Raw genomic sequence first — 14,093 nt, 5'->3', positions numbered from 1 at the left:
ATATATCAAATTACTTTAATAGTTAACTTAAACATCTCTTAAAAAAGTTTACATCTGAAAAAATGTGGCATATTAGACTTATTCCAAAGATTATATTGAAGTCTGGTGTTATTTTCTTTACTTTCTTTGGTTTTATTCCATAAATTAGAATTTATTGAAAAACTACTTGTAAAATTAATACACTTTTATTTTATTTAATAAATAAATACCATAAAAATTAGAAAATTTCAATAATGCTAAATATAAATTTTCAGTATTGCGGAGAGATGGATTTGAAACAGAAAACCCGCCCTTCATGTGTCTCGTGATGGATGATCCAGACAGCAATCGTATGTTGAACGAATTTGTTATTTATTGGTTATTTTAATTTCAGAGTTCATTGATACTTATAGTAATAAATTTCTAATCTCTTCTTTTATGGTTGTTTTTTACTTAATTTTTAATCTCACTATATTTTGAAAGCTTGTGGAAAGGCGTATGAAGAATAATTGGACAATTTTATAAATTGTTTGACAGTTAAAAAAAATATCCAATAAATTTTTTTTAAAATTATTTCTGCATAAGCGAGTACACTGCTTCTATAAATACTTCGATGTGTGTGGCTACCCTGAAATTGTCTAAAGAGTATTTTTTTATTTATTTATGAATGAATATCATTTTTGTGATTATCTAAAGATTTTCTAAAATGAACAAGCAGAATTTTGAAATTCAACTACTTATTTAATTGAATTCCCACTGTAATCATTAATTTTGTGTATTATTTATTTGCTTAGTTTTTGTTTTATATCCTATACATACTTATACTTTGCAATAGAGCTATATGTACATATATTAATCTTTTTTTTCACATTAGGCAAACTATTGGCTTACTCATTATTTAGTCGAACTTATAGTTCATACGATGGAAAAAGATTCTTTTTGGGAGACATATTCATTTCAGCATCTTGTAGAGGTCAAGGACTGGGAAAGAAAATGATGGCTGCAGTTTGTAAGGTATTATTTTATTAGATTTGTTAGTATATTTTAATATTATATTTTTGAATAAATCTCTATTTCAAGTGATTATTTAGCAACAAGAAAGTATAATTGGATAATTATAAGTAATATAAGGGTATTGTAAAAAAAAGGTTTTTCCTAGGGAGGAGGGCTAATAGACAGCAATCCTTTATTAACTAGATGCAGAGTTGGATAAAAATTAGCTATAGTTGTAATTAATGGCTAAAGTTGTCATGGATACAATATTTATTTATCAATGGTTCATTCATGAATAAGAATTGTATCCATGGCAATTTTAGCTATTAGTTTCAACTATAGCTAATTTTTATCCAACTCTGACTTGAAGCAATGTAAACAAAATATAACGGTAAAATATTTGCAACACTTTTTTTTAATAACTCAATTACATTAAATTTTTATTTATTTTTTAAAATTTTCTTTAAATTCTTTCCACAATAATTAAATAAGTATTCTGATTTACAGGAGGCATTAAAAGAGAATGTAAAAACTATCAGGTTCAATGTATTAAAAGACAACCCATCGGTTGAATTTTATAATAAACTTGTAATTGAAAACATAACAGAAACTGAAGAGTGGCAGTATTTAAAATTGAACAGTGAAGGTATAGTCAAAACAGCTGGGCTCTGTTAACCCTTAGGTAAAGATATATTTTGATTTAATATAAAAACAAAATATTATTAAGGACAAACAGATTTTCTTATCATGATAAAAATCTAATTTTTTATTTATTTATTTTTTTATAGAAACCTTAAGAGTAATTTCCAAGTTATTCATTGGCCAAAAAAGAAGTCTGCTTCCTGTTAGAAGAGCTTAAACACTACATTATCAACTAAATTAAAATATTACTTATATCAGTGAAAACTGTAAAAAAAATCAGAATTAATAAGTGAAAAAAATTATTTTTCCACATTTAATAATGAAATATGTACTGCAAGTTCAGATAGTCATTCCATTTAACGTGTCAAGTCATTCCATCATTCTATTCAACTGTGTAATTATGAAAATCATAAATAATGTTATTCTTTTGTTAATATATAAACTGTTTTTTATTATTTTAGATTATTTTTTATCCTTTTTATACACATCCTGCATAAACAGGATTATGTTAATACAAATCTTGATAAATTACTTAATAAAAATTAACCATCATCTTTATAATTCAAATGGTTTGTAAAGTTGGCATTTCTAGTTAATTAAATGGCTATGAATTAGCCATTTTTTAAGGGTACTGCTTGTAGATCTGCTTATCCATGAAGTAAATACACAACTTAGATTTTATATTTCATCTCAAGCATGTTTAAAAAATCACTCCAATTCAGCTATGATTCTAGTTGCATGTATACATAGATTTTTGTTATTTTTTTTTTTCCTAGTGGTTAATTTTTCTTAGATTAAAATATATATAATTTATGGCCTAGGGGAGATATCAGCTGATTGATTAGATCAGCTTTTCGAAGTGGCTGTGTTAAATCTGACTCTAATTGATAATATTATTAACTCTTGACCAGAAGGCTTCGACATTACATGTTCAATTTAGGTAAGGTAGTTGATTAGGAGATGAATAGATAGGAAGAAACTTATGGGTACCAGCCACCAGCTGCCAGGTCACGGAGGAAGGTAAGTTTGTTCTTCATAGATTCATTGGGGTACTATTCTTGTAGATACAAAAAGGGTATATAAGAGATATAAACGACAATATAAGTGCAGAAGATGGTAGGGGGAAGAGTGAGGTCAGCAGTTATAAAAATTAGTATTGATTTGCTGAACCACACCTCCCAACCATCTTTTCCAATTATTAATATTTGGTCAAATATCAATACCTCATAAAGTCAATATACATTTCCAGAAATAAAGTACTAGAATTTACTGATCAATCACATAGTTATTCTCTGCCTCCTAAGGCTGTGTTTTCAGTGAAGTGAGATTGCACGCTGAGATTTTCTTTTTCATAGCCCAAATATAAATAATGTTATTAAAATAAAACTATATACATTTGTTTTTCTAATATTAATCCTTTTACTGGAGCAGTGCTCCATTCTAAGGAACGATTGATATATTATATTTTTGATTTGACCTAAGTGATTTTTATATATGAGGTGCTGGGGCACACTTCGTTTGCTACTATCTAAAAACTAAATAAGTGTCTCTTTCACTGGTGGGTTTCTCATTGGTTATGGGGATGTATGACCTGCCAGCGCACTGGAGGGGGTGCTGGTGTCAGTGATTGAAAGAGTGGATTGGTCAGAGGTTGGAGGGAGTCAAAGAACTTGACATGTCTCCGACCAATGAACTCAGGTACTGTGGGCATATCGACGAGCTGATGTAGTTCTGGAGGTTTGTTCTTCCACGATGTTGTTCGAACCATCTTCCGTAGCATGCTGTCCTGGAATCCCAGAAGGTGGCACTGCGTGCCATAGGAGAGGTACATGAAGAGTGGTGCACTGTAGAGAAGTGCTGGCCTCAGGATTCTCTTGTAGATCTGCATTTTAAGCCACACAGAGAGCGCTGATATAGTGAGAAGTTGGTTCAATCTCTAAGACTGCCTTCTTACTGTTCTCATTTTCTGGTAGAGGTGGGTGGATAATTTAAGATGGCGGTCTATCTTCACACCCAGATAGACTATGGAGTTTGAAAGGGAGATGATGGTGTTGTCCAGCTTGAGCAACTTTGGGAGAGTCGATCGTTTGTGTTGTTGATGAGCGAACACGAACCAATCTGTCTTAGCTGGGTTCACAGTAATGTTTAGACTGCCCAGCCATTGAAAAATCTCCTTGCAGACTGCTCCAGCCCGCTCTAGTGCACGGTTGGGGTTTATACTGCTGCTGTAGACGGCGATGTCGTCGGCATAGGCGGCGACTGGGGCTAGTCTGTATTTCTCATCAACAACGTCAGCGGTATATATTGAAAACAACACTGGAGATAGAACTGCTCCCTGTGGCACTCCGCATGTTAGTGGAATGGAGCGGGAATGTTCATCTAAAACCCGCACTGTGATGGTCCTGTTGTTGAGGAACGATGCGATGACACATTCGAGGTCTATGAGCTTAAGACACAAAATGCCGTGAGACACATTCGAGGTCTATGAGCTTAAGACACAAAATACCGTGAGACACAGAGTCGAATACCTTTGTACAATCTATGGAGATCATGGCCGTAGCATGGGTCTAATTGAAGCTGGAGTTTACTTCGTTCTGGACTCTTATGAGATGGTGTTCCATGTTCAAGTAGGACTGAAAAACGGTCTGCTCGTAAGGGATAACGGAGTGTTTATCACAAAATTCCCGAAGGTAAATCAGGATGATCTTTTCGTATACCTTAGCGAGATGTGGCAGCAGACTTATGGGTAGTAGCTGACCTATGGTAATATCTGCAGATTTTTTGATGAATCATAATTTTAAAGTATTCATAAAATAAATAAATAAGTATATATAGAGATATAAACAAAATTACAAATCAAAATAAACAACAAATAATAATAAAATTCAGGAAAACATTTTTATTTATTGGCATAAACAGTATTTCGCGCCTAGATCTACTGTTTATGGTAATTGACAATTCACACGCAAACGATATTCCCGGATCGATATCAAACGTAACGAACTCAACTTCCCGTAGGAATTCGTCACCATACTTGAGATTAAACAATCATTGGAGTTCATCATTATGATGGGCATTTGTGCTTGCTCGGTCGGCTAAACGTGTTTAAATTATGATAACGGATTCTTACGAAACATTGAATTCTCATGCATTATGTGCTAGGCAAACTTTTTTTTAAGGATTGTGTAATGATTCTGAAATATTTTGTTTATGTTGCGAGTCTCGTGAAACTATACACAGGAACCGAGTTTAAATACGAAATAAACTGACACTGTACCATGGAGGCCAGCCTATCTGGCGTGTTGGTGGTAATGCAAGTCATACAATGAAGCGACTGTTGCATAGTTCCAGTCATTATCACAAACGTAGCGCCCACTACGAAGTTATGTATTGTTTGATAGTTGCAGTCGTGACAGTTGATAGTAGAAGTAATGTGTGAACTAACATTTGCATTAACTGCTGTCGACAGTGAACTTGTCATAACTTCTGAACTGTAATGACGATAGGCCGGAAAACATAGTTCTTATATCGCTGCTCTAGAACAATGACGCAACTCCAGAGTTTGTGTAATTAACTTTATAATATTGACCGGCACAAAAATATATTTATTAGCTGTTTTGTAAGTTGACATAATAGTACTAAAAAAGTCGACAAGGAAGGTATTTGGTAAAAGTTTACCTAAGCTCCTCCAAAATGGCCGAAGCTCATTTTTTCCTGACAAGAGTGTACGGGTAGCCCCGAACGGAGGACTTAGGTTAAGTTACGAAACTAACCACCTTTCAAGAGGGATAATTTCTGTCTTTGCACACTTACTCCTTTCTCTCTTAGTTAAAGGCTAGCTTATAATACACCACAATTTTCGGCAGCAATTCCTATTAATTCTTCTGACTTATAAATATCTTATAATATATACGTTTACTTTCTTCTTCTGACTTATAAATATTTATTATACTTAGAAGAACTAAATTATAATACTTAGACTCCGTAACGGAACCATTTATTTTATACGGTATTTTTTAAATAAGAAAATGAAATCGTTTAATATTTAATCTGACTACAATAATAAGGTTCTCTTGGGCTGTAAATTAATAATAATAAGAAAATTGCTTAATAGTTAATCTGGATATACTAAGGGTCTCTTGAGCTGTAAATTAATAACAATAACAAAAACTTTTTATGACAAAATCGTGAGAGACTTTCTTTTATCTTTTTATTTATACCCGGACCTGTTAAATACAAAATTGACTATCAGCAGACTGCCTGACTGCTATAATAATTAAACAAATAGCATATTAGTGCACCTCTAATCCTTATCTTCATGTATATTATACAGGGTCAAAAATCTTCTCATAATTTTATATTTGTTAAAGATGGATAATAAAAAGAGAAGATGTATTGGGTTTAAAGGATAAAATTATATTTAGATATGTGGATAAATAACGGGAAAAAATGTTCGAGGGTGTGGTCATTAATGATAGATTATCATTAGTGACTGCACCCTAGACCATCTTTTCCTCACATTGAATCTACAGCCAACAATAAACACCTCGATGTATCATTTAATATCTTAAGATAAGTATATGAAGTTTCTACAAATTATCAGGTTCATTAAGACTATTGAAAACCTTTTCTTCATGATACTATTCACTAAATTTAAAGTTTTTTAAACAAAAAAATCTACCATGTATTAAGACAATGTACAAAATATTTTTGTTTTTATATGAAAACACATATGATTATATTAAATATGCATACTCGGTCCGTCCGCTTCATCTCGACAACTAAGATTGTAACCTACTTCCTAACGGTTACACTGGTCCGTCCGCTTCATCTCGGCAACCAGTGTAATTTCCCGTCTTTCCCCGGCTCTAGTCCGTCCGCTTCATCTCGGCAACTAGAGCTGCACCTAGCCTTATCAGCTTACTGGTCCGTCCGCTTCATCTCGGCAACTAGTAAGCTGGCTCCTATCATGACAGCTCTAGTCCGTCCGCTTCATCTCGGCAACTAGAACTGTTACTCTGCCTCAGACTCTCTCACCTAGACCTCCTCTACCTAAGTCAGTGTCCAGGGCTCATCCCCTGGCACGGCCTTCCTTCCAAACCTTTTATTGAATACGCCTTGTCGTGGGCCTTCTGTAAAGAGATATCAGGCTGGAGAAATCCCCTAAGACCAGACAACCCCGACAGAACTAAAACTATTTTTGTTATCGTTTTCATTTTTATCTAAATAATACCTTTATTAACTTTTCCATGATATTAATTACTTATTGTATAAATTATATTGTAGAAAATAATAATAGGTGTTTATTGTTTGATGTAGATTTAACGTGAGGAGAAGATGGTCAAGGGTGCAGTCACTAATGATAATCTATCATTAATGACCACACCCTCGAACATTTCACAAAAAGGAGTATTTATTATATCCCAACCATTGTAATTTTGTCCTATTTGTATGTGTTTGAAGTTATATTGATGTATTTTATTTAAATAATTTCTTTATATTTTTGTGTGTAACTGGTTATCTGGTATAAATAAATGGGAAAAAAATCATTAAAGTTACCCTCTTGTTTTGATTTTTTTTTACTCATGAGCCTAACAAACCAACTGGAAATGAAATAAACTCATGTATGCTTTCTATCGATATTTCCATCCGTTGTGGAAAAATATTTTAAAAACAAATTATCTTTAGACAGAAACTTATGGTGTTACCACAAGTCATATTAAATGCTATAAATCTATGGATATCAGTTTTAAAACAATCACTAACTATTTAAGCTTTTGAAGTCATAATTATACCTAGTTAGACAATTGTTTTAATTCTAATAATATATAGGCATGGTATAGTAAATTGAAAATATATGATAGTAATACATACTTTTTTTGTTTCTACATTTTCATTATTTTTCCATCCTATTTTTATTCATCCCCCCCCTCGTTATTTATCCATATATCTAAATATAATTTTATCCTTAAAACCCAATACATCTTCCCTTTTTATTTTCCATCTTTAACAAATATAAAATATAAAAGTAGGAGAAGACTGCTGATCCTGTATGATATATATGAGTAGAAGATGGTTAAAGGTGCACTAATATGTTATTTGTTTAATTAATATAGCAGCCAGGCAGTCTCCTGATGGTCAGTTTGATTACATTTGACAACAGGTCTGGGAATGAATAAAAAGATAAAAAAAAGTATCTCACGATTTTGTTATAAAAAGTTTTTGTAATTGCTATTAAATACAGCTCAAGAGACCCTTATTGTTAGATTCAGATTAACTATTAAACAATTTTCTTAATCTTATTAATTAACAGTTCAAGAGAACCTTATTATTATATCCAGATTAACTATTAAACAATTTTCTTTTTTTTTATAAGCACTCACAAAAAAAGTTCATAATTACAGATAAAAACAAATAACACAGGAAGTTGAATAGTAGGGTAGAGGCGGGTTTTTCAGAAATGTGATAAACGGAAAGGTAGCGGAGGATTTCACTACTACCATTTGCCAGTAGAAATTCCCTTTAGAGGGGAAAAATCCCTGTCGAAGTAGCGGGTAATTTATTTTTCCACCGCACTGCTGGGAATCGGTCACCTCCGGCGCTTCTCGGCTTCGTTCGGGACTGTCAGTACACTCTCGTCAGGATAAAATGGTTTTCAGCCATATTGGGGGAGCTGAGGTAAACTTTTACTATTTCTGAAATTTTTATATTGTATTTATAAATAAGGGAAGAGTACCAGAGTGCATGGTTTAGAGCGTTTTGGGTTCGATTCCCACCAAGGTCAGACAATATTTAATCCACGGCGGCCCCGAGAAATGATTTTGACATTCCCAGTCTGGAGTTCAATAAGACTAGAGTTAAACAAAAAACAACACATTCAGGATCGCTCTACAATCTATTAGGAACTGGTGGGGGACTGGTGTGTACAGACGTAAAGGATCACCTCCTGGTACCTTATCGTTCCCGATACTGACGGTCCCTCGTTCCGTTCCATACAGGACAGTACAAGCAGATCTCGCTTGACTGTGACCAGACCAATACTTGTAGTAAAGCTCAGCTGTTCCCTATCGCAGAAAAGATAATGAGCCAGTACCGGCGGCATTGAATATATAAATACGAAGAGATCCCGTCCTCACCAGAGCACATCACTAGCCCTATCATGGAAGAATTGAACGTAAATATTCGGCAAGCAACAAAGCATGATTGCCCTGAAATTATGAGACTAATACAGGTAAATTTTATGAGGCAATAATGATTACAGATATAATTTAAAGATGAATATTTATGTTTATATCAATATTGTAAAAATAAAATAGAACTATTTTATTTATAATTTTTTTTTAAACAGGAATTGGCTGACTTTGAAAATATGTCTGATCAAGTGCATCTTGATGCTGAAAGTAAGTTTTAATAAGGATAAAATTGTTGATAAGAAGGGATGGAAATTTCTTGTAAAACATACTTTAACCTATTATTTAAATTTAGGGACAAATAAAGGACACTAGAGAGATGAAGAAGTTCCCCCAACTCATATGTTATATAATCAATTGTTATCCTCCCAACTCATGTCAGGTTATATCATCAACAGTTGGTCTAGTTTTTGTGAACTAGTACACAACTTAAATTTAAATGCCATAAAAAGTTAAAGGAATATTATCATTAGATTAAATCAAACATTATCAATTTTTATTTAATAAAAAAGAAAACACAATTAAATATAAATAGGTATATTTAATTAAATTATAGGAACCAGTAGTATGTGTTTATATATATTTTTTAAACCTGTGTATCAAAAGTATTTTTTTACTGTCAAAACTAATTAAGTAAAAGTTAACTTACTATTGTATATAATAATGGTAATTGAACTTAGTACAGTAAAAAATATTTTATAAATCATGAACCGATGAAACTTAAGTCTAATTGAATATATATCAGAGAAACAATTTATTGATAAAGTTGTGCTGCCTAAATGCATTTGGTTGGTACATAACACAGCATATTTATAGCTAGTAAATTTACAATATATAGGTATAGTATAATTGTGGTGCTCGGTTGTAAACCATGGTAAATGAAAGTTTGTATGATTTGATTTCTGACACCTCTGACTTCTTTAAGGCTGATTTCATAATAGTTAAAAGAATATTTGTTTTCTTATGAAAATACTGTTGATATTATGGTATTGTAAGTGAATCTTGTTTGAACTTAAAAGATTTTAATTAAACATTTTAATGTGACTAGACTTGGTGTGGGTTTCAACCATCCCTCACAAGATATTCAAGTGGCTTCTTGGAATTATAGAACAAATAGTTTCTATGGTTTCATACCAAGTGTTTTTTAATGGACATATAGGTCTAGTTCGCATCTGCAGAAGTTTTCTCCATATGCTAAGTCTTTCAAGTTGGAGCCACTGTCTGGGCAGCCTGAAGACTTACCTAAACCAACCAGTACTCCTGTTCCATTAAGGGATATTCCTGCATTGATAGAAATTAACCGCCAGTGCCCCCTGCAAAACTGGCTTCAGTGGAACCTTTACCACCAGACCCTACTTCAGAAGCCCAGACACCATCTTCTGAGCTGACTAACTCTAATTCACCTTCTGAGGATTCCTGTTCTAGGGTTTTCCAGCCCTCATCATTTAATCCATGCTCCGGTCAGTCAACACCTCCACGGAAATCTTACATCCAAGGACAAGATCTTAGTTGAACTAGCCGGTCAGAACGAACTATCAAAACACCTAGGCATCTTTCTGATTATGATATGTCTCTTTAATTAATATGTTTTGTTCTTTATTTAAGCAGGGGAGGATGTAATGTTTGTTATTTGTATTAACTCTTTGTCATAACTCCCCTACCTTGTAGGATGCTGTTTATAGTGTTTGGAGCTTTCCAGCCTTAAAGTACCCTATTATTTTGTTAAGAACATTTCATATAGAAGTACTCCATCCCACAGTTTCACCTCAGTGTACCCTGCCACAACATTGTAATCATCAAATGGCTAGTTAGCATCTTGAATGAACAATACCATATTTTTCATATCTTTTACTGAGGTATAAAAACAATTAAAAAGCTTCCACATTTGCAAATTAAAAAACGATAGATTCCAAAAAAAAAATGTTTCCCTTCTGGGGTATAATGATCAACAGAAGATTTGTGTCACAAATCATTTAAATTGCAGTTTTGTTTTTAACTTGTTTCAGCACTGGCCAAGGATGGGTTTGAAACAGACAATCCTTCATTTAAATGTCTTGTGATTGATGACCCAGAAAACAGCGGTAAGAATTCAGGATTCATTTATTTAAAACAAAAATATGATAAAACCTACTAAGATTCAATAAATTCATATTTTAAGTAACTAAATAATTTAATGCCCAATTAGAAATTTTTTGAATTTATGATTAATTATTAAAATAGTAGATAATAATAATGATGTTTAAAATACTTTGTTATTTTATAATTATACAGGAAGTTCAGAAGCCCCAAAACTCATCGGATATGCTTTATACAACATTATTTATGGAACATGGGAAGGAAAAAGAATGTGGCTAGAAGATATAATGGTTATGAATAAGTACAGGGTTAAAGGGATAGGGAAGAGATTGTTTTCAGCTGTATGCAAGGTAAGATATTTAAATAATAATGCAAGTTAAAAATAAATTAAAATAATTTTGTAAGATCTCATTCATCATTGTTATTGAAATTTAGCATAATTGAAAATTTTTTATTGTTATTTTTCTTACTAATTAGGTAAGAAAAATTATTTAATTTAATTTTTTTTTCTTTTTAGATTTTGTTAATGATTTTTAACTTTACTTGTATTCAATAATTTATTTTTATCAATTCTCCAGCAGTTTCGTTACTGGTTACTCATGTATACTTTTTGTTTTCAGGAGGCATTGAAAGAAAACGCCAAGGCTGTAAGATTTGTAGCTCTTAAATGGAACCCTGCTATGGAATTTTACAAGAAGTTTGGGACAATTAATTTAACTGAAACAGAAGAGTGGCAGTTTTCTTTACTTCAGCACGAAGATATTGTAAAAGCTGCTAACCTATTCTAATAAAAAATAATATTCATATTTCTAGTAAATATTATGTTAAAATTTTCAATACTTTTGATTCATTATTTTCAATAAAAAACTTTTTTATTTAATGAACCTCAACCAAAAAAAATTTAACTTCCCTTCAAATTTTTAAGTTTCATGTTTCAAAATACAAAGAACCCAAGCATTACTGTCTTTCATCTGGTTTCACAATGGGAGCTAATTAAATGTCAAATATACTCATATTTTGGTCATTTATGAGGACAGAGAAAAATATTGAGTGTTTTTTTTTTATTCACAATTTCATTTTAAAGAATGAATATTAATAGTTATTTCTGGTTTCTGCATAATAGTAATTTTTGGGTGCAACATTTACAAATATAGGATCCTAATTTGCATTTATAAACCTGAAGAAATTATTTAATATAAGAGAAAAAAATATTTAATGGTTTGTTGAATATTAAAACAGAGTTAGCAATATTTATCATTACTCCTCTATGCTACAATAAAATAATTACATAATTTAAACATTTTACTTTAGAAAGGAACTTTCCAGTTCAAATTCACATAAAATATTAAAGAAAAAATGATTCATTGAACAAAATGAAAAATCTTTACTACAAACCAATACACTAAAGCAGGGTATGGTCAAAATTGAAGTGACAGTGACCATGATGGTGTAGGGACCATTTTCTCATGAACATACATCGTTCAAATTTATGGGCCTTATAATATAACAAGAAACATATTACAGATTGGACTAGAACAAGAAGAACTCATATTTTCTGGGTAATATCTCTATACTGGAAGGATTAAAAAAAAAATTACATCCTGCATAAACAGATGTATGTTTAATCAAATCTTGATAAATTATTTAATAAAAATTAACTATCATTTTAATACTTAAATTGTTTGAAAAGTTCGCATTTCTGGTTTGTTAAATGACTTTGCCTTGTAGGTACTGCTTATCCATAAACTGAACACACAACTGAGATTTTATATTTCATCTCAAACATCTAAGCAAATCCCTCCAAACCAACTGTTACTGGTTTCATATATTATCTTTATATATAAATAGTATAGAGATCAAAATAAACAACAAACAATCATAAAATTTAGGAAAACCTTTTTATTTAAAGGCATAAATATAATAGAACCATAAATGATAATTTTTGGAATGAACACTTTACATGATAAAATAAAAAAATCCCATTTCACGTTAATCTAATATTCTAATAATAATAATAATAATCTGTTTTTGTTGTAAATCTAAATTAATATTAGGTATTATACTTTTAAGACTTACTTTAATAATAATAAAGTAAAAATACTTATACTTTAAAAATAATTTTTAAAAATAATACAATTTGATTGGGAGAAAAAAAATTAAAAAATACAATTAATTTAGACTCTTAAATATGATTACACAACAAAAATAAAACTTTAAAAGCCTAGCAGCTATAAACAATCAAAAAAATAAATTTTTAAAAATAATAACAAAGGGATAAAAATCCTATCAGTCAATTAAGTTGAACATTCCAAAATCGATGAGTTCCTGATAAGACAACCTTTCGTTGATCAGTAGTTCTACCGATAGATCCGGCTTTCGTTCCTGAAAGAAACAAATATACAAATATTAGGTTAAGTATTATCTTATCACAACATATATTTGTAGTGATAGGCAGAAATTATTCAAAATAGATATGCGGGAGATCAAAGACATGTATGGCTGACAAGTATGTATGGCTTTTCTTATGGGAAGAGAAATAGAAATAAATGTATTCATATAATTTAGACTCAACAGAATACCTGCAGATATTTTAAATATGTCATTCTAATTTTTATAGGAAAGTTTATAAAAGTTATTTATACTTGAAGTAAAAACAGCACAGACTTTAATTGAATCAGACACAATGTACAATCAATTAATCATTAATATCAGGTAGGTCTTATCCTCATCGAAATAGTTTAACAGGGCTTAAATGCCAATTTTCCAAAATACTTTCCCAAATACTACCTCTAGTGATGTTTATACATAAAATTAAACATCTTTTACAGTGTTAACAGTAACAAAAATTACTGAATTATGAGACAATTTGATAACTAAATAAAGGAGCAAAAGCAGAGAAATAGAAACAGCAGTTTAAACAGGAAAATTGGAGACAGTCGAGCATAATTGATCTCTACCAATCACAATCATAACGTAAACAGCCATGTGCTATATAGCATCTTGAGAAACCCCATAATCAAAATTTTTATAGCAACAGAAAAACAAAAATATGTTGTTTGAAATTTTAGCCTCCCAGAATAGTAAGTGATTTGCGCAATGCACTAGATCGTTTTTGCTTGTTCTGATTAATGTAGCATTAGGGCTGATGAAATGGTACACCATGAAAAAGACATAATTCTATCAGTACATTAAAACCACAGAACTCCATATTTA

At 31.4% G+C, this 14,093-nt stretch overlaps 2 protein-coding genes across 3 annotated transcripts in view; both read left to right on the top strand.

Annotated features, from left to right (window-relative positions):
• LOC106677435 (uncharacterized) overlaps nucleotides 1–2,069 on the top strand; it is a 6,512-nt gene extending 4,443 nt beyond the window's left edge. For both annotated transcript variants that reach the window (XM_067046604.1, XM_014415365.2), the window contains 4 exons: nucleotides 255–329; nucleotides 854–993; nucleotides 1,480–1,654; nucleotides 1,761–2,069. In XM_067046604.1, coding sequence (XP_066902705.1) covers nucleotides 255–329; nucleotides 854–993; nucleotides 1,480–1,647 — 383 coding nt within the window. In that variant the 3' untranslated portion in view covers nucleotides 1,648–1,654; nucleotides 1,761–2,069. The remainder of the gene's footprint in view (nucleotides 1–254; nucleotides 330–853; nucleotides 994–1,479; nucleotides 1,655–1,760) is intronic.
• Nucleotides 2,070–8,230: 6,161 nt separating this feature from the next.
• Nucleotides 8,231–11,764, top strand: LOC106677428 (thialysine N-epsilon-acetyltransferase). The gene is made up of 5 exons (XM_014415355.3): nucleotides 8,231–8,845; nucleotides 8,963–9,014; nucleotides 10,811–10,885; nucleotides 11,076–11,230; nucleotides 11,501–11,764. The coding sequence occupies exons 1-5, from the start codon at nucleotides 8,774–8,776 to the stop codon at nucleotides 11,666–11,668; spliced, it is 522 nt and encodes a 173-aa protein (XP_014270841.1). The 5' UTR covers nucleotides 8,231–8,773; the 3' UTR covers nucleotides 11,669–11,764.
• The last annotated feature ends 2,329 nt before the right edge of the window (nucleotides 11,765–14,093 follow it).

The sequence above is a fragment of the Halyomorpha halys genome, unplaced genomic scaffold, assembly GCF_000696795.3.
Source record: "Halyomorpha halys isolate HHAL.00 unplaced genomic scaffold, Hhal_1.1 Scaffold99.1, whole genome shotgun sequence".
Lineage (NCBI taxonomy): Eukaryota > Metazoa > Arthropoda > Insecta > Hemiptera > Pentatomidae > Halyomorpha > Halyomorpha halys.
This window is presented reverse-complemented; position numbering and strand designations above follow the sequence as displayed.

Coding starts and splice junctions, on each gene's coding strand:
- LOC106677428 (XM_014415355.3), top strand. CDS start 8,774: ATGGAAGAATTGAACGTAAATATTCGGCAAGCAACAAAGCATGATTGC. Junction 8,846..8,962: donor AAATTATGAGACTAATACAG/GTAAATTTTATG, acceptor TTTTTTAAACAG/GAATTGGCTGACTTTGAAAA. Junction 9,015..10,810: donor AGTGCATCTTGATGCTGAAA/GTAAGTTTTAAT, acceptor AACTTGTTTCAG/CACTGGCCAAGGATGGGTTT.